General features: G+C 40.6%; 2 protein-coding genes and 1 long non-coding RNA gene across 3 annotated transcripts; 2 read left to right on the top strand and 1 right to left on the bottom strand.

Moving 5' to 3' along the window:
• Positions 1–72: 72 nt before the first annotated feature.
• Positions 73–27,849, bottom strand: LOC135488228 (uncharacterized). Its single transcript, XM_064772740.1, has 2 exons — positions 27,446–27,849; positions 73–2,815 (listed from the first exon to the last, which is right to left on the bottom strand). The coding sequence occupies exon 2, from the start codon at positions 2,447–2,449 to the stop codon at positions 1,100–1,102; it is 1,350 nt and encodes a 449-aa protein (XP_064628810.1). The 5' UTR covers positions 2,450–2,815; positions 27,446–27,849; the 3' UTR covers positions 73–1,099.
• LOC135487395 (uncharacterized) lies at positions 13,993–15,792 on the top strand. The gene is made up of 3 exons (XR_010446845.1): positions 13,993–14,076; positions 14,617–15,034; positions 15,659–15,792. It is a non-coding gene; the product is annotated as an uncharacterized LOC135487395 (long non-coding RNA).
• Positions 16,483–19,449, top strand: LOC135488247 (uncharacterized). Its single transcript, XM_064772775.1, has 6 exons — positions 16,483–16,611; positions 17,044–17,121; positions 17,487–17,680; positions 18,098–18,379; positions 18,632–18,790; positions 19,216–19,449. Exons 1-6 carry the CDS (start codon positions 16,554–16,556, stop codon positions 19,390–19,392), a joined length of 948 nt encoding a protein of 315 aa, XP_064628845.1. The 5' UTR covers positions 16,483–16,553; the 3' UTR covers positions 19,393–19,449.
• Positions 27,850–27,869: the final 20 nt, after the last annotated feature.

The raw sequence follows: 27,869 nt of genomic DNA, 5'->3' as shown, positions 1-27,869 counted from the left end.
AAAAAGACGACATATTTACATGGGAACGATCCATGGTAGAGCTTCCGTCCATTTTGCCTCCCGGGGCAGTCCATTGCGTTATCCTAATTGGATCTCCATATGCGACAGGACGTACGTACGTGCGTCCGGAGTTTACCACCTGTTGGCTACGACCTTTTCATGTTGGTAGGCAAAGCCCACTAGCGAGAAAGGTTGGAGCGGATGCTTTGTGATGCGGTCACGCTTTCCTCGCAAGTGTCCACACCAAACTTGACGACGGGTTCATTGGGACAGCCCCGCGCCCCGGCGGTGCGCATCTTGCGGTTTTTGTGTACCACCGATGGTATAGGATATCCATACGCGAGGCATGTGCCGAATTATGAATAATATACTGTGCTTGATGTTTTCTTACTTGAAAATATCCGACAGGGCTAACGCTGAAGAAGATGAACTGAATACCCTTAAGAAAACGATTTGTAGACTGGGGCCTCTGGTCTTTCCTCTAGTCTTCAAGTCGTTTCCCCTCCCGTTTTGACGACTTGAAACAGGAAAACACCACTGAAACTAATTACTTCACGCCCAAAAAGGGAATTCTCATACATGTACCAGAAATATGTATACTCCTGGTTAAATTTGCATTGATGCATTGCTCACAACCTACATATTACACGACGGAAGTACACATTGACTTTGTGGGCTTAACAAACTATCGCTTGAAGTCATTGGTTTCCCTTTCTTCCCAACTCGAAGAGAGGACATTCATTAGGATTCAATCCCGTCGTCGCAGTTCACTCAATTCTTACAGTCAATAACTCGTTTAACTTTCACAGCAACAAAATAAGTATCGGTATTGACTCCAACCAAACTAATGTCAAATAATTCACCAATTTAAGCTGTTTGGTCTTATGTCTCAAAAAGAACCTGTAGAATTGACGTGATCTGCATGGCATTTACATTATTGGCTCAACTATCCTGAATAATGCGTATCAGTAAATATCACGAGTAGAACTCCAATTCGGCAAAACCAAAATCACAAATTCGCATATCGCAAAACTATTGAGAAGTATCATAATTTTGCGGTTAACAGTCTGTGAACGTGAGATACAATTAAAACTTGGGGTCAACCTCGAATGCACGTACAACTGAACAAATCATAACAATCTTGTCTGAATGACGAATCGATCAGGAAATAGAGGAACGGCTTGATTGTATTGCTGAGAAAGAAAAGATAATTAAGAAAGAGCAATGCAGTGTTGTACATTGCTATTCTGTCCTTGTGTTGGTCCATTGCATCGGTCATTAGCTTCCCGTAGAGACGAAGCCCAATAAACGGGGCCAATGTAATCACATACAGAATGGTAATCGCGAACATAATTTTGGTCGTCGTTCTAGGGCATTTGCCGAATTGCATTCCTTCCTGCTGTTCAGGGGGATGTAACTTTTCCGTTTCTTTATTGCAGCCACTGGTGTTGGCCTCCCCTCCTTGATCTTTTTCGTCCAGTTCCTCTATTTCAGGTCCACCTTCGAGTTCCTCTTTGAACTGCACGGAGAGCTGTTCCAAATCTGCAGACCCACCCTGTCTGCTGATCGCGTCACAGATTCTAGCCTCTGTAGACTTTTTGATTCCGGGTTTCCCAGCAACCCCTGGTGTGATAGTCTCGTTCTGAGTGATGACGACCCGGATGACCTCATCGGTTAGCATTTTCATTGGGTCCTGAACCATGAAATACCTGCAGAGCAACCCATAGAAAACTGACGTCACGAGGAGGCAAATGAAGAAAAAGATTGCTAGAATTGCAAAGAACATAAAGGAGACGTCCTCCAGGTGTGAATGTAGCGGGACATGCTCACAGACCCAAAACGTGTCATTGACATCCTGGGCTACGAACGAACTGTTTATCCCGTCGTATATCAGATACGGTTTTGATAGAAAGATGTCTCTCGCGGTCACAATCGTGACGTCATCACCCAAGATAACGTGCGGAATATCCAAGAGAAACGCGAGAATTAGCGAGAACCATATCATACATCTTGTACCCGCTGGGGTTAGGGTGTAGCGGAATTTCTTGCAGACGATATTATACCGGTCCAGGGCAGTTACAATCAAAATCAGTGATGTCGCCACGATTTCCCAGCAGACGATGCGAGCAACCCCTTTACACAAAAGTCGTCTGGCGTCAAATATGGATGCCTTCGGTTCGTTCCATATGAAATAATGGAACAAAAATGACACCTGCAGTGGTATTGCTAGCGCACAAACAACGACGTCCATTATTCCAAAACATCGTATGACGAACACAGGAATCAAGCCCCCAATTTGTTTACGTTTACAACAAGAAACTAATATGGTGACAGTGTTGGCGATTGTTCCAACAACAGCTAAAGTGCACATATAAACGATAATCGGTAGGAGCACTCCTACGTATTCCTTGTTTATTACCGTAGCAAGGTCTCCAACTGTGTTTGCCATTTTGGGGAAATCAAATTTCGAAACTCGTTACCCAACAATATCAATCTAAACTGTGAAAATGAACAGTGTTAGTGTTTTTTCCTTTGGTACCAAGGGACTCTCTCGAAGCGATGCTAAGGTGATGGAATTACACCCATTCTGGATGTCGTTATGCACGTTATTTTCAGTCAGTGTTCACTTTTGGCGCACCAACTCATTCAACGGGTCGTACTCGTAATTGATTTCCACTCCTCCATTAGCTGATAGGTCGAACCATTACAATAAATACGCTTGTATCGCGGTGGCGTAGATGAATGACTGACTCTGCTTTATTTGATGATACGCATCGGCGACTACATGAGGTGGTGCTGACTAATGAGAGGCGAACTGCAACGATAAAAAGTAAATCGAATTATTGTACAAGGAAATGAGAGTGAATTGGGTAAGAATTTGCAGAATAAGGAAGGAGAATCGTATCTTAAACAAAGTTGCCTTGACAATAAAAACGCCAGGACTGAAACCCACGTCAAAAATCCCGCTCAGCTTCTTGCAATAGTAGTGTTTAAAATCTTATTCAGCTTTCTATATAAAACTCTCCACTGGATTTGTGTCCGATTTAAGGCTAACCTGCTATCAATGAAGGAACGGTCGAGAATGGAACACCATTTTAAAACGATGACTTCAAGGCTAGAGTGGAGGAGGATGCAGCAAATTAGAGACACGTGTGGCAGGAATCTGAGGACTACTATGACTTCTGCAGAATGAATTGAAATGCTCTGAATGGTCTTTGGCTCATTGGTTGAGTCGATACATTTGTTTACCAGACTCATGACATGTAAATCCCCTGGGAAATCACTGAGAAGCGCACAGATTACCACAGTGATGCATGAGCATTGCCATATTATTTTTCTTGGCATGGCTGTTCAGAAAACACTGTCCAATTAGTCGATATATATCCTTTGTTATGAATTACTGAGCAAGAGAATATAAACCATCGTCAGTAAGCAAGACGTTCTGAGGATATGTTCCATGGAGGTTTAATCTCATCGAAAGACGAGTATTGAGAAATATCTCAGAAAAACACTGCTTGATTAAGGCACTGGTACCATTTCGATATCGTGTGTTTAATCATTAAGCTGAGATCTTCAAACACTCCGCGTATTTTGCCTCTGCCAACTGCCACCAGTGATGCAAGGAGCGCGAACGAAGCTAAATGAAATTACTATAGATAAATGCTTACAGCATGTCCTAGCGTTACAGAGATAAGAGCACTTGATAGGTATCATAATTTGCGGTTAAGGATCTTGAAAGTGACATCAAAGTTCGACACTACGCCGATTTCCTTATAACGTTACTGATAGCGTTTACATGATGCAAACGTATTATAAAAAAGGAACACTGTTATATAAAGACTTGGATTACGAATTTCCGCCTAATGCACAGGTCCAATGGATCATCAACATGAAAAAGTTTGGTTTACCAATTAACTTATTAACAGACTTTGTCGCCAGACGACTGAAATTCCCTCTCAAAGTCGGCGTGGAATGTGTATGCGAAACCTCACAAAACCCCCAAACAACCCAGTTACATGTTCGTCGAAATGCATTCTTGGACATTGTAGATGTCCTTCAGTGAATGTGGTGGCATCTTCTGCGTTGGAGCTACACGAAGATTCCTATTCTAACCACATCAAGTTACTTGATAAATGATTCATAGGCAACATGAAAGAGTGTAGTGTTACTTGTCGGTGAGGATACCAACTGAATATAAAATGCTAAAATTCTCAGTATGCTCGACATGTACAGGCCTGAGCGTGATAATCATCGTTATCTAGTCAGTATTTAAGGTGAATGTATACCTAAGGCCGTAACATGGTGAACATCAGTCATAAAGTCTCCTCCTTTCACAGAAGGATGGACATACGCACAACGACGGTAGATCGGCCGGCATGCTGAAATGTCGTCTGACTCAAAATTCCTCACGACTTGTGAGAGATTATCATCCAACGTACGGTCTCAAACAGTCACTGTAAAAAGTCACACCACCGTATAGGCTACCATAGAGCAACAGCGGGATTCTCATATCCTAAGGCAGAGCTTTAGTTTATACGCGTAGGTTGTTTTCCTTGGATAAGTCAACAGATATCCAATTTACTCAGCAGGTGATTAATGATATTTGCGCGGGTGGAATTATTTCTTTCTAGCCATCTATTTTATCTAGTGTATCGTTTGTGTATCTGTTGATGTAAATGTATATGATATTTCTCCCTTGCGGAGGTTACTATGAATAAATAAATAAATACGTGTATATGGATACATATTTATATAAGCGGCCAAAACTGCGGTAATATCTCCAAGAGGGATAATGGCCGCTTTCACACAACGATTTCAGCTGACTTCCATGTACCACCACGGCCGGGTCATGTTAAAGCAGTACATGCTCAAGGACTGCAACTACAACTACAGGTCCATCAAAGCTGCGTGAAAAGTATACGTTTAGCGCAAATAAATGTACTTCAGTTTGACAAGTGAATTGAGTGACGACTATTTGGATATGACCATTATAGATTGAGATTCGGATACGTTTCTTTCCGCATTCCGCACCGCGCTCCATCGTACAAATGCTTCTCACGATAAAGGACGAATGGCGTTTTCATTAGAATGACAATGATTGCTTTCGGTTTCCAATGAGCAATTGATATTGGCCTCTCCAGTGTATTCGGCTTTCCATCAATTTCACCTAATTCAGCTCTGTCCTTTTTATGCGATCCCAGAAGAAAACCTTAAACAGCCGCAATTTCAATTACACTGATTCAGAATCCATGCAATCTCGTCAATTGCATTGAGAGAGTAGATTTGGTCGGCTGTTGTTTTTTTTCTTCTCGAGAACGATAAAAACAGCACTAATCTTAATGGCCAATCCAATGCCTCAACGCCTCAGTATATTTGTGCACGATTGCTTATAATGTTATGGCACCCCTGACATCAAAAATAGAAAGACAACGTACATGTATATACCTGTTTTAAAGAAATATAAGAGAGCAAAGAGAATCAGGATTATACCTCATGGCTTTAATATCGCTGCGTGTTCGATGTGCATGTACTGCTAATGACCGTGCAAGTTGGAGCAAACACTTAGAGCAGAACAACCGATCTCACATCACAAGTAACTACGGGCAAAAAAACTAATGTTTGACAGCCACCGGGTGCTTCACCACACCAATGTTTCTAGAAGAAAAACCCAGAGAGGGCAATACACGCAACTGTCGAATTCCATTCAGTTTGTTCAGTACTCCACACCCTGTTGATCACCATTACCTATCTCACGAAGGCAAATTGATTTCCCCCGAAGAAAGAGTTACAGCTGATACAGTTATTCAAGTCATTCCCTCCCAATGTGTAGGTAACATCTGTTACATCTATTCAAACTACTGTTAATAAGGATTTTTAGACACGTGGTGGTTTCTACCAACTAGTTGTGTACTGAAGAAGATTGGAATGTGAAGTACAGAAAAATTCTTCCGGGGATGCTTAGGTCGATCTTCTGTTGCATTACGCCAAAAAGCTCAATTCCCACTCGGTATCATCAGCAGTGTATGAGCATGACCACAGCGTTTATTGAGCATCTAATTTCCACCTTTCCCTCAAAAAACTTTAAATGCATGTAAATGTCGTGAACTACCAAATAATTCCTCATTTTACAATGTCCCAAAAATCACCCCAAACCCCCCAACAATTGAAGCATTGTTGATTGATGCAATCGATGAAGCCATTGCCAGAAGTCGTAATAACTTTGGATTTGAAGATTGTTGCTAAAACTGCCTATGACCAGCCAGGGACAATAGCTGTGCACCTCTGTGACTAATGCACGAATTGTAAGGCTATTGAAAAGCTTGACACGTAATCAGATCTTTTCTCTGCGAGCATTGCATTGACTTTTATAAACACCGGTAATCCCCAGCCTTGTAGGTGGTGACGTAACGTAATGCAAGTTAGAATTCAATGTTAGTTCCCCGCTCGAGAGCTGAGTGAACACTTTTGTGTGCTCGCTGCTGTGCATAAGCGGGAGGCATGAAGTTCACAGGACTGGTATGCACATACAATAATTTTCCGATTTTGGATTGTGCTGGCGAATCTTAGTGATATATTGAACATGTTATAGTGCTCTTTCGTAGATATAGTTTGATATGTTGAAGGACATCTTATATTCAGTGTTGCAAAAAGCATGTGCCAAGCAGGGTAGCTGCTGGTTAGTCTACAAAACTCTATACTTCATGTCTTGCAATTCACTTTAGCTTGCGACGTTTGTAGGCCTCAGACTGTTGTTTCTGTACACCCGTCTGATACCAAGTCAGTTACGTTGAATGTTTGTTACACCTCCACACATTCACTGAAGACCCAAATTGACCACTAATTTCGATTTGACCTTGACCTCCTACGGAAGTTCATCAATCTAACATGGTGGTCTGAGCCGAGCCGAGCCGACATAAAGCGATTTCCGCTGAATTGCTCGATACTAGATAGGAGGTGGTTTTATCAACTAATATGGTTGATTTGTAATTGTACTCGTTGCATTGGCGTGGGAATTGTAACCTTGTGAACGAATTACGGTCACAATGCAATGATAATGATGGGTACATCACGGATATTTACATAAGCACAGACAACTTGCAATCCAATCAACACCAACTGCAAAAAACCACGCATTCAAATCCATCTCTGATGTGACATATCTAAATGAATATTCCCCTTACTCGCGTTACTGTACGTATGCAAATAAACATCGCCTGAAATCAGATTACGAAGCGTCTAAGCGATCCCAAAGCGAGCGTTATCTTCAACCAAGCTTAGCATGTTAAACGACTCCTTGTCTAACGTTCGTCACCGAAATTTATTCATACCGACTCGTGGAATGCCGCTGCGGGCATTAATCACATAAAAAATGAATCAAACCTGATTTTCCACGCTCCTTTTCTCTTTAATCTTCTCTCGGGCTTTGAAAGCGATCTATAACCACTGTGGACAATTTATTCTTAAGTATTGACTTTTCACGTATAAATCAACTAAAGATAAGACCAGTGTATGATTTAGTATCCAATGGGTCCAATCAGCTTTATGAACGCCGTGTTGCATCTAACACTCTGAAGAGATAGATTCTGTTATTTATTTGACTTCGGTTAATAGATTGTTCGACATTTATCTATTGTTGCTGGAGAAGAACGTATGCTGAAGGACACCTTATTACACAGCGACTGATGTCCAAAGGTCAATATGGTTTGTTTTTTTTTTCAATTTTCGGTGAGCATTTCTGAGGGGAACTGTTATGTGAAAAGTGACTGGACAGTTGACCGCTTAGTAATTCTCCTAATAACTCTGTTGATTCCCAAGGGCACAGAATCCATACTCCGATCGAAGTGTAAATGCAATAAAAACCTGTCGATGGTAACATCGTATGACAACTTCAACCTAAAGCAAGCGCGGACAACACATTAAATCAATCCAATAATTTGATTTATTTGTCTATATTTGTAGTAATTGTGCCTTTATCTGCTCGATTTTCTTGTTTCAAAGTAAGAACATCAATCCTAATCTTGTATCTTTTTGATTGGCTACGCGTATATAGCCTTATAGGTTGGCCTGTTGTTACGCCTCGATGAGACCGATGTTTCGATCTTCTGATAGCATCTGTTAGCCATGGGCCCACGAGGAGACTCAAATATCTAAGACTGTCGTGACAGTTGCACATCATTTACCGCAACTCTAAAATCTTTAAGGATACGACTCGCTGGGTTCCTGGCATATGGTTCCTCAGGGAATGCCATGCACCGGGTTTTATTTTCCTAGAAAATAAGGTCTAGAAATGATTCATTATACATTTGAACATTGGGAGAGTAGAATACATATCACCACTGGGGAAGGACAGGAGCAAAGGCGGCAGCACAACTCTTAAATCACTGAGAACGGCGGCGACCCCCAGAGATGGTGGATGTGTATCGCATTATAAGCTTAAAACAACTTCAAAGTGAGTATTGTTTTATTCATGAGACACGAATCTGAACTGAATACAGTCCTTTGCCAAGTAGGTGATTCAACCTGACAGGGTTGAATAATAGGCTTGCATGAGAGAGCCTCATTTTCAAATCGAAGACTTTGGTCACTCTTTGTACTAGAGATAAACTGATTCGTACAATATACACTGTCCGTGCACAAGGTATACTATCATTATTTGCCTTGCAGCCGCCCCATCAGGCTCAGATAATGAGCAAGCAACCTAAAGAGACTTCAGAAACAACTTTGGTCATTAGAGCCGGAAAAGTTTGAGAGAACTCCTGGATGAAATGCACTTTCAAATTAAAATCTAAACTGTACGTTAACCATAATTGCCATTCTAAACATGAACACGGTCTTATCGAACTCATGACGGCGATGGGTTTTATCTTTTATTTAGTAACATTCACAAGTTAAGAGATATTTCAACGATTTATTGAGAAGGTATTCTGACTTTAAACTGCGGCCTGCATGCATGGTGGCACCCGGTCCCCTGATGAAAGCAACGATCCGCGCCGAGCATGATGTGATTTCCGGACGGAGCAATCAGAGCTCTCAGGCAGTTACTGCTCGTTAGAGACGTGCGTGCCTGACTCAAAGTCGAGCAATAAGAAAAGTCTGCAAGTCAAGCTGTAAGCGCCTGTTACATTGTTTAAAAAAATCATTCTGAATAACGGAGCATCATCGTCACTAGTCCCCTTGGTCTGCGCTGATTGTGAAAGGACTTCTCACAATATTACTTCTTCTCTTCGCACCACAGCAAAAGTGGGATTTCTTGGTTGAAAAGCAGTTTAAACGTGACTGCCTCATCTAAAATGACAGATAGGTCAAAGAAGAAATTGTAAATCCCTCATGATAGAGCCCGCGGCAATTTTTAAATTTTTTTCTTATATTATAATGCATAATGTCCTCTGATAATATTGGCAGAAATATCTGTTGTCACATTCCGATACTTTCAGGAAGATATCATCTTTGTACATGTAATCGATACTGGTACATATACATGTAATAAGATAATCTTTTATGGCGGCGTTTTATTTGAAATCTCTAAGGCAATGTCCTGATGATTAATATCAGGTGGTCCGAGTGGTCCCGGGAGGAGGCGAGAAGCAATTATAACCAATCAGGTAATGGAAGAAGCATTGTGAAAGTCGCTGAGGTCAACAACAATCTCGTTTCCAATATCCTGGCTGAACTGATGTTTTGCAAAATCTAATATGCACATTATTTTCTTGGACGTTTACAATGGGAATACTGATGTGCTATAATGTATCATTTACTTAATCTCATGAGTTCACGATAATGAAGAAGATTGTTCAAAAAGAAGAACGACTGTAACACGCATTGGATGATTAACAAGAGCAATCCAGATGCATCAATCAACCACACAACGAAAACATAACCACACGGCATTGGGTGCCAAGAATCCGCAATGTCTACGTTGATGATACCTAGAAACTATACACTTGGTATACGATTAGTAGAAAACAAAACAGGACACCTATTAACGCTTTTCCCGATTTCGCCCGATGACAAATTGAGAACCAACCGCTTAACGAATTGCTCAATTTTCGTCTAATGAGATCTGCGTTACGCGCAAAGACTTTCGAAATGAGAAACAAATTGAATAAAAAGATGAAAAGATGAGATGATTAGAAACACCAGCCATGAACAGGAATTAGTGATTGGTTTAGTTTACAGGTTGGTTTCATTGATTAAAGCCCGATATTCAGTTATTGCGATTTCCGTTCGTTTTGACTACTATAGTATTTGATTGAGGAGGATTATTTTACAAGTACATGTATTCTCGTTTCACTTTTGTTTTCAGGCATCAAAGGTCATTGCACTGTTCACATATGACAGTATATAAACAGGATTTAAGCTGGTTACCTATTGAATCTCGCATGTCTTGTGTGATTCCAATGCATCAATCTGCTCAGAGGTGATCACTGTACGGTGGTCTTACTTCTTCCATTCTTGCGTGGTAATTGACGCCGGAACCAAGATACGCCAAGTCGAATTCCCAGTCGGATTTATTTTTTAAATACTAGTGCAGGTACTGCGTGGGGTACTTGTACCTCATTCTTTGCCCAATGACTCTCTCCGGCTGACACATCTCCTCTCCTCGTTTCTTACTAATGCCACCCCATTGACTCTACTTGTCATAATAACCAAGTATGGACACGACCACTCAACCTGATGAGAACGAATTATGGATACTTGGCAAAGTGTAGCTTCGGGCATCGGTCTCTGGTCTCGGCGAGGAATGTCCAATATTCTAAGCGAAATTTTCCGCATCTTTATACCGAAAGTGACAGCAAAGATTGGTTGTATTCATTGGCAGATTTTGTGGGAGACTCAGGATAACATTAAGAAATTGGTGATGATTCCCCGCTGCTCGAATCGAAAGCGCCGACTCAAATATGCTTATTTCCGTTGGCAGATTATGAATTCGGGTGCATAGGGCTGATGTTAATTGTAATTTGTTACAAGACGGGAATTGACCATTTACTACGAATTTTTTTCCACGTTTCCATATTACGGCATGCACTGCTGCCATGATTTCTAGTACCACACTGAAAAATATCTAGACTTACCGGCCAGTCACGTCATTGGTCATATTGTAGTTCTTCTGCATGTTGATTCATGTACGCATTGCCATTACACATGCACCACGCATCCCAGCAGACCTCTGGGCTCGATATTCTCATGACTCAAGACTTCATGAGTAATGCAGAAGATCGACACCAAGCCAGCGTTGTCCCAAATGTAAATATGGGTAGCTATATCAAAGTATCGTCACTTCGTTTGACCAGCTCCGCGGTGCCCTGTCATTATCCCAGCGGATGGGGCCATCGGATAACACATCAATATGAACAATGGTGTATAACGAATTGGCTAGGAGCTCCAAGCTGACAAGAAAGGCCACCGCTATTGTGCGTATCAGAACGACGTACCATTACTCTGCCCATTGGGTTAGCTCTGATGGTGTCGAAATGATTTCAAGGGGGATTTGCTTTTATCCACATCATGACTGCGATATACTTTTCACAACTTTAAGTTGAGGAAAAATCAGATCATTTATTGATTGCCGTCAGCCAAGCTACTGGATACTGGTACATGTAGTACATGTAGTTCTTCACGTAGTCTACAACCCGTCTCACAAGAAGTATAAACACAATGACGATAAAAGAATGATACTAATTATCGATTTAATCATTTTTCTTATTATGAAGAGACGAACCCTTCTATCATCAAGTGGGCTTAAGAATCTAGCTATCCGCAATGTATTGGGTAAATTCTACGAAATACTCATTAGGTCCTTCAACAATGTTGCTATCATATCATGGTGCTTACAAAGTCTTCATTATATCCGCTACGGACTGTCATACTACATGTTCCCAAAGAACTAATTGGTTGACCGGGTCAAAGGAAAACTAATTGGATATTGCTATCGCCTTGATCACTGTCAGTTCAAGTTTGGTTCTGGCTGACTGCCAAGCTTAGCCAGTAAGAAACCAGTTACAGAAAAATCCCCTGAAGAGAATTATGGATAGCTTAAAACAATAGAAGAAATACCTGAGACAAGACGTGTTTAATAGTTACCGCAGAGAAATAAGGATGTGGCCATTAGGTTCTCGTCCTGAATATACAGGCCTTTTGAAATAAGTAATAGTATGGTCTATACAGCCCTTTCAGCAAACGAGGTAATAAACAGGCCGGGATGATACCCGTTCTTAGCTTGGCAGCTGCCAAAGATAACAGCTACAAATGTAGCTACATTGTCGGCAGCGTCCACCCATGGCGTGATTTCTATATATTTGTCTTTACAATACATCCAGACTTAACACAATATGGTGATAAACCGATGTTAGTCTTTTCCCAGTGGACGTTTAATAACCGCTAGAACATTGTTGATAAAGACCCGATTGGGGACAGATGATAAATCAATATAGACGGCAAGCGGACCTAGGGGACTAGGGTATCAACTTTAACATGATAGAATGCCTGACTACAGCCTATATTGTCAGAAAGCGAGTACAGCCAGAAGATGTATGATCGTTTCAACTCATAAGCAACACTTTCGCTTTGATATGTTGAATACGAAACTCTTCGTGAATAACCTTGTCTGGGTACCCTAAACTCCATCGCTGCAGCGCTCGGGAATCGTGTCGAAAGGAGAATGGTCGAGCGGGCGACTTGAAGAGAAATGGTACAAACAGTTCTTTTTCCCATTTTATGGGTTAGTCATCGATGAAAGTTGTTGCTACATTCTGAAAGATGATTGAGCATACATAGTATAATGTGCATATTGCTGTGGTCGTCCATTCACAATGAATCTTCAAGAAGATTTTAAAGATGGTTCATGCTACATGTATTATATGAAACTAAAGATAGTTGGCCTATACAGAAGAATCAACTTATCAGTTTTTTCCCCCTGGATTCGGCATTCGCCATACAAAGCTCTAGTACTACTGCTGCGTTACATGCCATTTCAACTTATTTGGAGCCATGTGGATGTACATGTTATGGGGCCTATTGGTTAGAACGCAAACAAATAACTATTTCAGGCATGTTGATTCTGCGGCCAGAAAAGTTGATGAGAAGCTGATCAATCAGAGAATGTCAGCAAGATCAATTATTTTGGGAATCGAAAAAAAAACGATGCCCCCTTATGGAAAGAAGCACCTGTGACCATCTAATATCCTGCCGATCCCTGAATAACGACAACAAGTGGAGCAAACGCAACAGCTTGCAAGTTTTGCACAAACAATACCTTTTTCGACACCGGCTTGGCCCTGATCTGCGAAACCTAGAATAATAGGCATGTTTTTTCCCTCTTTTTTGGTAAAATGGGGTCGTCTCTATGTCTGTCCATGTAAAAAAATGACCGCACTTTAATATTGTCTTGTATCAGGACCCAAGATAGAAGGGAAAATCGTGGGAAACTGGGACTAGAGATGCCATGTGCAGTGTAAGCGGGGTCGGGTTTTATTTCTCACGACGAGGTGAAATAGGGACATGTATCCGGTATCACACAGTATGATAATAGTATGATAGTAGTATACGAATCGGGCGGGATGAGTGTTTCGCCCATCGACATCAAGGCCGTTTAGAGATGACTACTAAATAGTAACAACCAACATGGAAGAGATCTTAGAACCCCGGAAACAGAGGACTTCTAGGTATCATACATGTAATAACATACTATCTTGAACCCAAGATTTTAGATTTTCAAGTTCATCCGCCTCATTTAGCAGTAGCTAAATGAGGCGGATGAATTTGCAACAGCCCTTTTTGTAGGGACACTAAACTATCAGTTACACGGTCGCATCCGAAATTTAGATTTTTTGTTTGTTACAGCTGTTGCAGCCCTCCCAACACTTTTGGTTGGATTCATAAACGTGGCGGGTCAGTTGATGAAAACCCTTTTTTATGTAGTTACCGTGGATTACATGTGGCAAGTTGGCAATACAAATACCGGGCCACCTTCCAGTTTAATCATTCAAGTTTTCGAAGAGGTCGAAAAACCTACGAACATCCAACCTACCCTGATGAACTACACACTCGTTTTGTTGCTGGCTTTGGCCGCAGTTGTCGGTAAGTCTCTAAAGTTTCCCGCAGGTTCACTTTTAATTCATTTTTAAAGCTCCTCGACGGAAGAAAGGTGCTGTATAATGATCAATAGCCAATCGGGTAAATTGGCCTGGTGACTCTGTCTTCGGTCAGACGATGAATACATCGAAACCTACTCGTGTTTCTCAGGTGGTTAAATTGAGTGTGCTTGTCATGGCAGAAAGGCAGGTTTCTTGTTCAAAGCGGTGATCCTTCCCGAGAGCCGAACCCGCGACCTGCTTATAATAGGCAACTTTATCCAACCACTATGCCACTGATCTACATGTACCACGACATTCAAGTTAATCAAAGACTCTGCGAGTTATTTCAACGAATCTGTGAGCAAGTCAAATATTCTGCAAGTAAATAAATGTACGATGCAAGTAAGCAAACAATCTGATATCACATATGAAACAAACATTATCCAAGTGAGGCAAACATTCTACGAGTATAATCGAAGCACTTTTAAAATTGTGATTTTGCTGTTAAATCTTCTGATATTTTTGTTGTTCTTCATCATTTTAGCTGCTAGACCAAACCCAGATTCCAATGTTGAAAGGTGCAGTCCCTCCATGATTAACCCTACCTTATGTCCTAGCGGTGTACAACAGACGATGGTGGACGGTTGCCCTAGGTACAGTTGTTGTCCGCTGGCTAACGTGATCAACCCTAGCTCCTGCCCTTCCGGAGTTTCTACGAAGAAGGTTGATGGTTGTACGGTTCAAAGTTGTTGTCCGCTGGCTAACGTGATCAACCCTCGCTCCTGCGGCCCTCCCGGAGTTTCTACGAAGAACGTTGATGGTTGTACGGTTCAAAAGTGTTGCCTGCGCGCCACTACGATGTTTTGTCCAGGAGACTTGATTCCAGTCTTATTCACGAGAAGTGATGGATGCAAAGAGTTTCGGTGCCCGACGGTGTGATGTCAAAGGGATAGTTTTGTTAAGTATGTTATTTTGTGTGATTTCGTGATAGGCACATTATTTAGTGCCATCAACTCTTGTCATTAGTACAACCCTTTAATGATAATAATAATAATAATAATAATAATAATAATTTATTGTAAAAATCCTCCAAATAAGGAGCAGACAACAATAATATGCAATAAAAATCATACACAGAGAACGAATAAAAAAAACAGAAAAAACCCCAAACTTTTCTGATAAATATCTAACGATAAGAAAAAAGTAATCTCACAAGATGTTTGTCAACAATTACATTATATGAATTCACTTGTTTTTCTTCTGTTCAATAAATACTACATGTGTATACATGTTTGATACTTTAGCAGAAAATATGTCCAACAGATATTTGCTATATGGGTATAGCGATTGTCAGCAGAAGTCACCAGTATGCTACATACATATCCTAGTAGCAAAAATATAGTTTTTACTGAAAAATGTTGTACTGTTGCCAAAATTTTATTTGACCACACTGGATTAAAGAAATATTGGAATCAGTCCGGACTGGTTTATTGAAAAAATTCATTAGGCCAGTTTTAGCTGACCCATAAAGAGAGACTATCATATCATAATATCATCAAACGGGCCTTTCATTTTGTATTTTTCAGTTACAGGCGAAGAAGAAACGGCGTGCCATGGGAATTCACTTACTGAAGACACAATTAAAGAACAAGCTTCAAGATTCAATTTTTCCTGTATGATTACTTTCTTACACTTTAAAGTATTAAACGGTTGAAAATTATACAGTTTTCTTTCGACAAATTTGTTTCTGAACACTACAGTGAAGTGTGCATCAGATGTCGTCATGATAAATGCCTGCTTTACGTCATCTTGACCCTCAATGTATTGACATTGCCCAGCTTCCAGACAACGTGCGGGGGCTACGGATCAGGCAATACAGCTGGAAGTTCAGTATGACTTTACGTGTAAAAACTTTCTTTTTATAAAGATAATGTAACAGTGGGGCCCAAGGGGTTTATTCAAACAAAGTCTGTTTGAACCACGTTATCAACTTATTCAATTAACTGATTACCATGTGAATCAGGCATTTAAAGGCATCACAAATTAATATCTCATTGCGCCATGATTCATAGAGAAGTGGTGTACCTTTCCGAGTTCCACTGTGACTTTAACTTACTAATGATGCAAAATATGAATATGAACACGCCCATCAACTTATCAATTAGCTGATGTTATTTCGATTTGGATCATGCGGTCAAACTAGTGCACGAGATTAGCGCGAGAGTAGAGAGCCAAGGACACGGCCTTAATTCTACATGCTGACATCTCACCACAGGTAGCCAAGCATGTGACGTAGGTCACAGAACAAAGCACCCAACTATTGCAGATAGATCACGACCAAACCATACTCACATTCTCACCCTCTTTAATACTTGATAAAAAGCGCAGGTTTCACCCACACAATGACTTTGGAAGGGACGGTGTCACCGAGCTTGTCTATAGTGCGTGATATCGACAAAAAAACATTTTCAAGTTCAAAAGATGCAAAGAGTACTGTTTGTAGCCCTTTTGGGATGGATTCAACTGGCTGCAACACAAGGTAAGCAAATGCAATCTTAAATCGTTAGCTTTCTCTATATCTACATACATGTACTTGGACGTGTACTACAAGCTATTTTAAATGATGTTAAGATAAATGCTATATCATACTGTAGCCATGGTAGTAGACATACCATATTCAGGAACAAATCAATCAAATTACATGTAATTGACAATCAATGATTTGTTTTTTCGGTTTTACCTCCAAAGTGTAGATTTAGTCAGAATATCTTGACATATGCGCTTTAAAACAAGTCCTCGATCGGTTCAATTTTCTGAGAAGAAAAAATCCCAAACGTGGCGTCATAAGCAGTCTAATGTCATGAATGCAGCGCCCGAAATATGTCATGGGTACCTGCGGGAACCAACCGGCTAGCTGGAGCTGCTAATGCATAACTCAATTCTTATATGACCTGTTCTTAACAATTTCAAGCTACGAAGTGTAACGGCCATGAGGGACTATGCAACCTCAGATTCAACCAAGTCACATTTGCAGGAACTCACAACTCTGGTAGGTCGAAATTGCCGAGCCGATTGAATATCCTGGAGATTAGCTTTTCCACGATAAGTTTTCAATTAGATCTTACTTAGACTTACGGTATTTTCCTGGTCAATTTTGACGACTTTTTCCGAAGGGGTGCCCTTTTTTCACCGTAGCAAAATCTGGTGTGTTCATACGTAACCGTAAAGGAAATCTTGAGAAAAAACCCAATTTCTGTCAATCGCGGTGTTGATTTAAAATCCTCAATGGCATACAGAACCTTTCCTCTCCTGGACAAACAAGTCCAAGGACATTTCAAACAGGCGCTGGGATAATGAAGGAGAGCCCGATTTTCAGCACAGCTTGTCACAACAATATATTTCTCGTGTCTCCAGGTGCAAATAGAGTCATGAAGTACGATGCAAAGATTTTCATGGTTCCTGCTGGGTCCTGTTGGTACAGGAACCAGGATTATACTTTCCCAGGACAGTTAGATTTTGGGATCCGCTTTTTCGACATTGATACTTGCTCGAAAGGAGGAAAGGCATGGACATGTCACAGTGACGGTTATGGACAGCCATTGTCAGAGGCAAGTATACAATCCATGCACTATTAGATACATAGTTATCTGCTACAGACAATGTTATTCCCAGTTAATAACCTGCAGAGAATCATCCTGAGGAATTCAGAGGTTAAAGTTTGCTTCTCCGGCCCTGCACCAAATCCATGAGAAATAAGAAACATATGATTTAAAACATTATATACAATGGACTGATATCGGAATACCCGTACACTATTGCAGGTAAAAAGTGATATAATGAACTGGTGTTTGAATACCCGTACACTATTGCAGGTAATAAGTGATATAATGAACTGGTGTTTGAATACCCGTACACTATTGCAGGTAATAAGTGATATAATGAACTGGTGTTTGAATACCCGTACACTATTGCAGGTAATAAGTGATATAATGAACTGGTGTTTGAATACCCGTACACTATTGCAGGTAATAAGAGACATAGCAAACTGGTTGAATCACCCAGCACACAGGAACGAGGTGATTGCCATACGGTTCCATGACCACAAGGGAATCTCGGGCTTCGACAAGTTTGCACCACTCTTCCGAGAGCACTTCTCTGGAAAGGGCGGAAAGGTCGACGCCTATCCGTCTACCAACAAATGGCCAACTCTCGGAGAAGCCGTGGCACAAAATAAGCGAGTGTTCATTTTCATGAGAGACGGGCTTTGTAACGCCAATTGTAGGAGATCGAATCGATACATTCGACCGGTAGGTATTGTTCGCTTACACATCAATCTATTGTCTTTAAACAAAGCACACTCGCCCCTAATCCTATATATTCCCAGTGTTCTTCTGTCATTTCAAAGGGTAATCAGGGCAAATTGTAAAAACATCGACAACCTTGAAACATCTTTCATGGTGAACGATAGGCTTGAACTGTCGTGTAATATCTATAGATGCGGTCACTTTAAGATTTATATAAAAGAAAGACTGTTACAATTGCATATCGTCCCCTTTTAGGCTTCATACGCCGACACTTGGATAGAACGAAAGCTCACATCTAAGTGCAATGGCATGGTAGAAGATACACGAAAGAAGTGTGAAAACGAATACCGGGATCTGATCATAGTATCAGCATTTGCTTCAGTTGGCCTCTGTAATAGTGACTTGCAGAAAAAGGTACGTTATCATATTTGTTAGTTATCAGTTTGAACAGTTATTTGAGTTTCATTTTGGAAGCATGCCCCAACACTTCCTTCCCTTGCACCGTGTCCCTTGAGACGGCACCAGCACAACGGCAAAACACCTTTGAAATAATTTGTTAGATGACTGATCTGACGAAAGTTTACAAATATACCTATTTCTTACAGAGAGCCTTGAGTGCAAAATAGAATTTTGTCCATTTTCAAAAGGACTTCATCACATTACTTAAAAAATATACTGCATTTCTTTTCGCCTTGTGACTGATTGCTGCAAAAAAGATATCACGTGTTTTCCGAACGATTTGATTTGATTAGATACGATTTTGAAAATCTGAGTTACCAAAACGCAAGATAAAATGTTAAGATAGTACAGCTTATGATGATTCTGCTTTGTTCATTCAGTGTAACCCCTACATCAGGCCCAGTGCCATGGCCTGCTACAATGAAAGGAAAAAGAAAGGAAAAACTGTCACCTTCTTGATAGCAGATTATGTCAACCAAGCCAGGAGTAATGATGATGTCGTCACTGTCGCAAGGGAACTTAATGAATTGAACATGCGAAACAAGCGGTCTATTTAATTGTGTGATTATCTGAAAATTTGAATGTCATCTCGGGGCTGGCCAATAAATTCTATAGTTTGCAAAATATGTGTTGCTGTCGAGTTGATCTCCGCCCTCCATTAACCACCAGATAATACTGCAGAGATGCAGATTTTGAGAAACACCTTCACATTTGAAACATGAATGGAAAGGGCTGACTAAATCACTCTCCATCCCCTCCAACAAAAAGGAAAATGTTCCAAAACGTTATTGATCAACCTATCATTCTCGACGTATTCAAGATGGAACATAATACGGACGTTTCTTATCATATAAGTTTACGGATTTCTGCGATTATTCGAACAATCATGTAAGAATAATAGCAGGCCAATTTAATCAATTCTGTAAACGCAAAACCTAACGTTGTGTTTATATAACAGCCTTAAGAATAACGAGCAGTGTTCGAGTTAATCTTACAGTGTCTTTCCCAAATATCAAAGGCCAAAACATAGCCTCATAAATCACGCCCAATCACACTCTCGCGAGATTATGCGCGATTGCTCACAAGCGGAAGCAGAGTGTGTAACCAATCATAAGCGCTGTATGTGTTTTTACACGGACTGTTGCCTCAGTGGCACTAAATCATACAACAAACTCATAAGAAGCGTCGCAGTCCCGATGTAGTTTTCCGCCCCGGCGACGCCAAGTTCTTATTGGAGCAATTCATCTGTACACCAAGGCAATCTAATTCCCTGGAACCAAACTCAATCCGATGCCCGGCGCGACCCGCGCATGTGCCGGGACTTTCGACTTGATTCGATATTCTTTTCGATCAATATGGTAGAGAATTTCCCAGTCAAGAGATATTGAAAACGAATCAAAGACAACGCCGTTGAGTATAATCAGAAATCCTCGAGGATTTAGCAGATAAAGCCAAATATCGATACCCTTCTTCCTCGTCACATGGTATCATTGCAATGGATAACACTTCGTTGCGTTACTCTGTCATATTTTTTACCATTGCTTAGATAAGGGATTCTGCTATGCACAAAACAGACCTGCTCGTATAGATTTGATGACACAATTAACACTTCGTTAACCAGAAACATGCTGTCTGACATGTTCAATACAGTATGGACCTGCCAATGGAAATGTCACTTCCATGACAGCGGGAGAACCAACGGACTGAAAGTGCTGCCTCAAATTTTCGTAATCATTACAAACTTGACAATCGGGTTATACATTACCGCGACAATCCAAACGACACAAACAAGATAGATATACAGCAAGAAGACAAGATACATGTACAGACGGTCATGTCACGAAATCAATCGTGTACCCGGACAGCTGTTGCTTCCTATTCACCAATTGTCTTGGTATTTCAATTTACTTGAGACAACACGAGATCTTCCTTCGTTCACCTAAATTGTTTTTATTGATTTAAACCTCCTAACGTGTGACTGTGATGACTTGGTGGCGCCTTTTGCGAAGCTTTCTCTCGAAAAGAGTAGTGACATTCTCCCTATTTTTTAAATGCTATTGCTTTACCTATCGAAGACGGTTGATTATTTGCTACAAAAGTTGAACAGAGGTCAAGGTAGAACACACTGATACCGATTGGACATTGGGCGAATGGGAAATATTAACGAAGTCGTTCTTCTAGTGATAGGAATCGATTTCCAAAACCGGATGACCAGTTAGAAGTTGTGAAGTTGTAAAGTGTGAAGTTGCGTCCACAAATTTTAAAATAACTACCAATTTTAGCAAAAAAACTGCACTCACTGACTGCTTACTCACTAGCCGTGCTCAAAACGAAAATCTGTTAAAAGAACTTGTTGAGTTGTATTGAACGACCATGTGCTTAACCTCAGTTGAGCAGAATAGGTCTCACAAAGAATTGTATGTATAGTTTGGAGATACTGCAAGGCAAATCACTGATAACGATATCATATCGTAAGCACTGGGGTCATGGTTCTCTTGCAAGTAATGCACATTATATTAGCTCGATTATACACTCATAACAAGTTTCGCCGGCGCTACTTGTAATCAACCATTGCTACTTCTGCCGGCAAGAGTCATTCCGTACGTACATTACGGTTTTAATGACCGCGGTGTGCCTCTATCAAAGCTTAATAATGGTAAGAACAATGGCCATAGACAACGATCGTACATTATACTCGGATCATCTGTACTGGTGTATCGATGTAGGAGACTCACTGCACGCTGGTTAACATTGTACAAAACCGAAAATGTGAATGGTCTCTTCGCAAATGTTATTGTTTATGCAGGAATTATCGATAATGTGATGAATACAAATTATTGCTTCTGCTCAAGTACGATCATACCCAACAACATGTGTCAATGTGATTTATTCACAACACAAATTGGTCAGCCATAGCCTTTCACATTCTTCTCCATAACCTCACCCATAACCTTACTAGATTCCGTTGCAAGAGGCCAATAAATCGATGTCGATCATCAGATTTGAAATGTATTATTGTTACCCTATCTTGATCCCCTGATGGCAAACATAAGCCCTGACCAGCTCTAACGATGTGCTACTAATCATTATCCGGCGGGATAAGAAGCTAATTGAAATTCACACACGCTAGCGCTGGGCATCTTCAGAAATAATTTGGTCCAAGTTACTTTGGCCAGTATCTCATACGTTGCATTTTTGTACTCGAAGTACTTCGCTTGAAGTACATGTGAATGTACACCTGGTATTCCCCAACGAGGTGAACTGAGACGGATATACAAGGCGAAGGATATTATGCGAAGGTTGAAGCTACTGTGTTAAAAGACGTTTTTAAAGAAAAGGACTCGCGAGCGCAAAATGAACGGTCCCTTTGATAAAGCCTAAGAAATCCTGTTACCCTCGATGGAATTGTATGTCACCTATCATACCGTTGATGTTTATTTTTTGCTCAAGTTTTGATAGACGAAATGAATACAACGTAACCATCATCAGGTAACATAACTCTCAATTTCTCCCAAGTACATGTATACATAACCAAGTATAAATACTTGATATAACTTACAAGAGAAGAGCATTACTTCCAGAAGGTACTTGGTGGTTCATTAGTTTACGATTTGGTTAACTCAAATTGTTGCACAGACGCGTGCGAGAATGTACTAACACTGGATATCATGCACGTTGCATGAAGTCCAGTTATGAACAAAATGTTGACACAAACCCTGGTAGAGGTATATTACATCACTGGGGCACACAATGCCCCATTGTTACAGAGTAACAATATGTCAACGTCCCTTTTAGAGTCCTAACAATACTGACATCATAACTCGAGTACATATCCTAGATAAGTGCTCAGCCATGTAGCACGGTTAATAGAGCTGTCTCCCAAGTGAGATCGTTGATAACATAGTTTATGTTACGTGTCAAGTCACGTCCTTGTGGACTGGGATACGAATGGAGAATGGAATTCATCAAGATTTACTATCGCCCTTACTCCCAGCCCTTACTCCTCAGAGGGATCTTGCCTTAAGAACTCTACGACACGACCGTGCTCGGAGTAATGAAGGCAATTTATTGGTCAATCTGCGGTGATTGTACAATCCCCTGGTCAGGTAGTGGCAGAGGCACGGCATGTCACAGGGGTTTAATAACATGCTCAATGAGCCAGTGTGACAATATAGACAGACCATGAATTCCATGTTATACATAAAGTGTCACAGAAACCACCTAAGTTGCATTTTCGATTTTTTGGGTTTGTGAAAGCATCCTGATGTCATGTCACTTAAAGACGACTTTCATCGTCATTAACACTTGCTGTAAATCATTAGACAGGCAAACTCGTGATGCTGGCACAAGTGCTTCATTTTGAAACTCAGAAGTACATCGGGTCTATTCTTAAGTTATGGTAAACAAATTAACTACAGAATGATAAGCACCATCCTGCTTCAATAAGCATTCTGCTGAGAGGACGAGCTTTGAAATAACAACATGTGTTTGCATTTCTACCTTTACTACCAGAATTATACTGCCACCATGCTAAGGCGAACACTGAACTGATTTAGGCATCGAAAAATCACTGTTATAATATCAGTCATAACTTCCAACTATTCCCTGTCCATGAAATACAGCAAAACATCTGCGCCTGTATCTTCGTCAACTCTGGCGAAATCGGGAAGAAAGCGTTGCCGAACGACTCTTGAGCATGTCGAGATCTGGATTTCTTGCAACGACAGCTAAACACCATAGTTAAGTAAATGTCGAAAGAACAGCTTTCATGAGTGTTATGACACACATCGTTCCCCTGCCAACATCGCAGAATAGCGCCTGTATTTCTCAACTCGACAGCAGACTCTAGCAGAACGAATCCAAAAAAGAAGATCACAAAGAAACCATTGCTATCTGACGAGAAATCAGCCTCGAAATCTCATGGAGCAAACAACACACGCAATGTTGGCAAAACAACATAAATCGCCTTGAGCATAACTGCAGGAATAACGAGTTTCCTTTGACAAGTCCTAATGCAAGAAGCGGAGACCTGTTCCCTCAGGAGCCGGGCTGATTACTTCCTCTTTTAAAGCAATTAGTATCCACTTTGAAATATGATGATTTGACAAGGAGCTAACGGTATTAAATCGCTTTTTGATACGTAACTCGGCAATCTACCAACAGTGGATGAGTTTTGAAGATTGGTAGAACTGATCAAATATCGGTATGGGTGAAATGTCTTCGTCTAAATTTTCGACTGAGATGAAGATCAGAAAAACACTAAAGGAGACCTGTCAAGAAACGCTAATAATGAGGAGCCTAATAAACTCGGTCAAAACATCAGGGCGTGGTGCTTCCAATGATATATCGTAGCTGTTCCCTTTAACTATGTTCAATGATCATGTCACTGTAAGTCGGTGTAGCAGTTTTAAAATGGCCTCCCCGCCTGTATGTCGACGGTTAGGTATCGTTCTTTGGACCTAAAACTTCAATGACGCAGATACCAGGTTAAACGTATTATAAAACCATTTGCGCCTAGCGGGACACTCCATCTTACTATGTAGTTTGAAAGGTTTGAAAACTGATGTTTGATACTGATGGTACACACATAAGTTGCCTGCACGCTGGTCACGCGATATTTCAATTCGCATCAATCATAGCTTTCTTTCTTCCTTTCTGAACAAACTTTATTATAATACTTCCAAGGTCAGACACGATCAGATATTTCATTTGAATAAAACTTGTTTCAAACACTCTTAGAAATGAAAGGTTATTGAGGCTTATTAAAAACCTTTTAGTTTATTTTATTTCGCTGAAAACTCTCTACGGGGTGCATATTTGTGCCGACCGAAAACCTTAAACCTCTGAAGGTTTTTCAAAAACCTGTATTTCTAAGAGTGAAGACTGTCATCACATATTATGGATTGAAAAATTTACAGCATTATCGCACGCTATGAGCTTCTTCATAATGCTAGCAGATAGTTGTACTTAAGGTTACGCGTACGATGCGAATGCTCTTTTATAACCCAGAGGTATGGAATAATATGTGAAATTTGGATGAAATTTGAATGATACTGCAAGAATTTGACAACCCGAGGGCAAGTTGCGACGATCCTGTCTATTCATTATGCGATACCACTTTGTCGATTCCAGGGAAGCATACCATGCTCACTGTCTGAGAACCTAGGGACACGTACATGTATATGTCATGCTGTCACGCCAGTTGCTTTGTACTTTTTCGTGCGATTCACAACTTTAATGGTCTAGAAAAAATGTCAGGCTTGTCAGGTTTTGAAGGAACGAATTTCCCGGATTGAAAGGATATCCTAACAAGAGGAGACATTTCAAATTGCAATCTTGTTTATGTCGTGCAGTTATTGGTGAACATGCCATATCGAATTTTGCATTAAACCCAACATTGTTGTGTGCAAGTCAACGGCAAGGGTTCGACGGATGAAATACCTAAAAAGATGATAGTCACTTTTTTAGGTAGTTTTGAAAGGAAAGCATATTTGCCGTTTGAATTCTAGATTAGTGGTTAACGAAGACAGACATACCGTATTTCATAGCAAATGTCGATTAACGGCAACATGACAAATGCTCAGTATAGTTTTCGCACAGCAAACAGAAAGGGCGTGGGCATTTACACGTACATTTACCTCTGAAAAACATTGTTCTTACTTGTTACCCATCTCCTCAGCTAACATTTGATCTGCCCAACACTAGGAACTTTCCTTTCTTAATCGGAAATTAACAACATGCGTTATTCAGAAGAAATATATGAAGAATCTGGGCTGTCACTGAAACATCACGTGTGCAGTATGTATGTTGAAATTTCTAATCGAACAATCGAATGGAGTTATTGTATTCGTCAATTGAAGACGTCAACCATTTTACAGAGTATTTACATGTAATATCAATTGATCACATCGATATGTCGTCTCTTATCATCATATCGTTCTGCACTTGGCAGTGTTATCACATCAATCTGTTTCATTTTCTTTTTCATTTTGGCGTATCCCAGTCAATATAACTACGCTGACACATCTTGTCAAATCATGACATTGACGGAAGCATCAATTAGAAGATTTTATGAAATGTTACATTCTGAGTGTCGTCTATTCCAGGATGGACTCACGAAATATAAAAATCCTGATATAATTCTTCAGATTCATGGTCAGGTTCGATTGCAGTAGCAGATGTAGCCAAATATCGCATCATAAAAACGATCAGGTAACACCTACAACCAAGGAGACATGGTTGCTACCGTGTATTATGGTATTGCTGTTTTCATTATTATTTGCCCAGTCACCCCCCCCCCCCCCTCCCTATTTGTTCATGATACATTGCAACATATGTTTTCGCCACCACATGAAAGGCTAACGGAATCAATATCACCAATAGTGGATGAAATTAGGTAAACGGCAACATTCGTCATTTGCACAACATGGTTCTTTAATATAAACCATGAAGCTGAATACAATCGTGTATAATGAATAAACTGAAGCAAATTGCTGTTAAAAGCTAGTTAATTGGATGAAATGGATATTTAGCTTCCTTTTCATGAGAGCTGATGAGAGCTCGTGCTTTGAGATCCCATTTGAGCCCGCAGGCAAGTCAGTAATGGTAACTTTGCAGTCACATTCCAGATCGAAAATCAAGGTATGATTCTCATACGATTCTTTGTTAAGATCTTATTAGATTTTGTGTACATGTGGAGGTACATTCGTGACAAAATTCTTTAAAAATTCTTAGATTAAGTTACAATCTTACGAGAATCTTGCGAAGAATATACATGTGCATGTATGCGATGCTTAATGTGGTCTTAAGTATTTGGCTTTGCGACCTGGGATTGCATGCACATGCACTAGACTGGTTATATTCAGCTGGTTTGGTGTAGCCACTCGTTTCTTGCCAGCTAGCTCTGGTCCCTCTGGTCCCTTAGCCATTTCGAAGAGGTTCTCTATCCCAGCCATCGTTCGTTCAACCTAAAATTTTGCACTTGAACTCACTTGGGGCTCTTAAGTTTCTCTGCAGTGTATACGGATCACGAGAATTAAAAAACACATATCAGATATCGATATTTCTTTATTGAGATCCCGTGATGAATCAAACCTGACAAGCGGGGATTAATTTGGCCAAAAGATACCCGATGGCACACAAGTGCACCGTGCGGATCAATTGACCGGAGACCACTGTGTTGTACGTCCCGAGAGCTGCCGAGTTGTTATTTTCAACGAATTAATGGGATGCGGCCATTTCGTTAGTGAGGTATTTTCTAAGTGTACATTTGATAAAACTGCGAATAGTGTCGAAATAAAATGATAAACGGACAACGTAAGCAGCATTCCGGTTAACAAAATTTTACAGACTTTATAGGATAGTAACCTACTGTGCCGACCTTAAACGATCAAAAGTATGTATCGAAGCATGTTTTCGATTCGTCAGCAATTCGTGTGGTCAAGAACGATCACTTACAATAAAAATAACTTAGATTCGATAATAAAGTTTTAAGCTGATAGTATAATTGAATACTCGTCACTGTGGTGCACAGCGTACAGCCCATGGTGCGAAAACAAAACGTATATAAAGATAAGAGACAAGCGTAAGAGTGTAAGGGATAAAACCTACCGTGCAAGAGAATCCCGCGTGACAGTGCACTGCATCCGAAGTTCACAGAAAAGTGATGAAGATTCAGTCAGAATGTAGCGCGCAGGTACATCATCACGGAGCTAAGCAAGAATCCGGTTGTTCTTCCGAACAATGTTGTATGAAGTATCTATTTAGTGGAGCAGCATGTAGTCTAGGCAATCAGGAGTCCAGACGCATCGCCGGGACTGGTGAGGCAACGTGCGTGCCTTACTAACTTGCGTTATTCTAAGAGCAATCAATGCCAGTTTTTCCCATGGTATTAGCAGGATATCAGAGCCAAATCCATGCAATCCTCCTCTGATCTGAAGCCATTGGAACTCTCGCTTGGGCAATGAACCAAAACGTGCGTGCACACTCAATCTGGTGCCTTAAATGATCATTGCAGTGAGGCGCCCAAATGTTT

Source organism: Lineus longissimus, chromosome 5 (assembly GCF_910592395.1).
Source record: "Lineus longissimus chromosome 5, tnLinLong1.2, whole genome shotgun sequence".
NCBI lineage: Eukaryota > Metazoa > Nemertea > Pilidiophora > Heteronemertea > Lineidae > Lineus > Lineus longissimus.
This window is presented reverse-complemented; position numbering and strand designations above follow the sequence as displayed.